General features: G+C 47.8%; 1 protein-coding gene across 1 annotated transcript; it reads right to left on the reverse strand.

Annotated features, from left to right (window-relative positions):
* Positions 1 to 817: 817 nt before the first annotated feature.
* Pmar_PMAR016776 (hypothetical protein) lies at positions 818 to 1091 on the reverse strand (the record flags this gene model as incomplete). The annotated part of the gene is made up of 2 exons (XM_002777440.1): positions 818 to 957; positions 1004 to 1091. 2 exons carry the CDS (start codon positions 1089 to 1091, stop codon positions 818 to 820), a joined length of 228 nt encoding a protein of 75 aa, XP_002777486.1.
* Between the last annotated feature and the right edge of the window lie 332 nt (positions 1092 to 1423).

The following is a 1423-nucleotide window of genomic DNA, read 5'->3' on the forward strand; positions in this document are numbered from 1 at the left end:
CACGAGTCGATGCCACATCCACTAAGGCAACCTAAGCATACAGGCTCGTGTAAGCAATACATCCTCGATGACTTATACGAGTTCCAATAGCTCCGTTGGTACTGATTCGAACACCTCTGCTGGCGGTGTAGACTTCTGTGCCAAAGACGATACTCGTGGACCGGCTGAAACGATAACCCAAGGACGAGTGAACAATCTCATCAATTTCAGTACATCAATTTCGATATTAATTACTATCCAACCATACGTTCACCAAATCAAATAATATCCAAACCGAAATCATGAGCATTTCTTTCCCCAAGTCAACTCTACAACGACATATCGACGAAAACACCCAAGTAGTGTCTTCTAGGAATTCCAATACGATATACAAAAATGTAAAATCGCACAGACCGCCCACCGTACCAAAGCACGCCAAGGCTGGTGAATCCTTGGCCCTGTAGGTCGCATATCGGACCAAATCCCGTTTGATCTGAATTCCATCTGCATTATCATCTTCCACATTACAAGTGCTAATACCTCAGCCACCTTCTCTCGCTGGGTCAACGGCTCCCCCGAACTACTCAGTTCTTCACTACTGGTATGCTCTATAGACTTCCACGGCAGACCGCCCAGCGCCAAGTCCAGAAACCTATTCCAACGACTATCGTCTGAGACAATCGAAATCCACAGATCACGAATACACGAAAACGAGACTCCAATAATCGTCGATGTAAGTCAAATGGCCGCCCCCCGGAGATACATAGTTTGTCGTACCACGGAATGAGTGCGCTTGAGTCGTGCCTAACACAGACCGCGATATCAAAAATGAACATCTTCAAATACCCTTACGGGGCGGTTGGTCATCCGCAGCGTAAAGTGTTTTGTCCTCCTCTGCAGTGTGAGTAGCATCGACTCGCTTGGCTAGGACAAAGTCGATTAGCAAACACTCCAGCTTTGGTGGTGGACCTTCCGAACCTGCGCAGTTGAATATCAAATTTCATTTACCGAGGAGGACCCTCACTGTCAGGCGTGGAGCTCACGAGCCAATTCGAAGGCTTAACGTCCCGATGGATGTACCCCAGCCTGAAGCCAAAATCATTTGCAGTCATGGAAGTTGCATAAACTCGGTCGCCTACTTATGCATGCGATGTAGGGTATCTAGCATACCCCTTCCGAGTGCCGCCAAGCTGAACGGCGAGAACTTCCCAATACGCCTCCTCACAACCGACAGAGACTCGCCTGAACAGTGTCGAAATACATGTTTGCTTTACTCAGCTGCTGAGCTCAAGATTGCCCTCACTGGTCATAGGAAAACATACACGAATTAGGGTAGAAGTGTTCAGAAACCAACGATAATTTTGTAATTGACTCGCAATGTGGTTGACCATGTGCATCTTTTCCCACGCTGGTCTTGGGCACTACGCCTCTCCAACAGAGCGTA

The sequence above is a fragment of the Perkinsus marinus genome (genome assembly GCF_000006405.1).
Source record: "Perkinsus marinus ATCC 50983 genomic scaffold scf_1104296951746, whole genome shotgun sequence".
Taxonomy (NCBI): Eukaryota; Perkinsozoa; order Perkinsida; family Perkinsidae; genus Perkinsus; species Perkinsus marinus.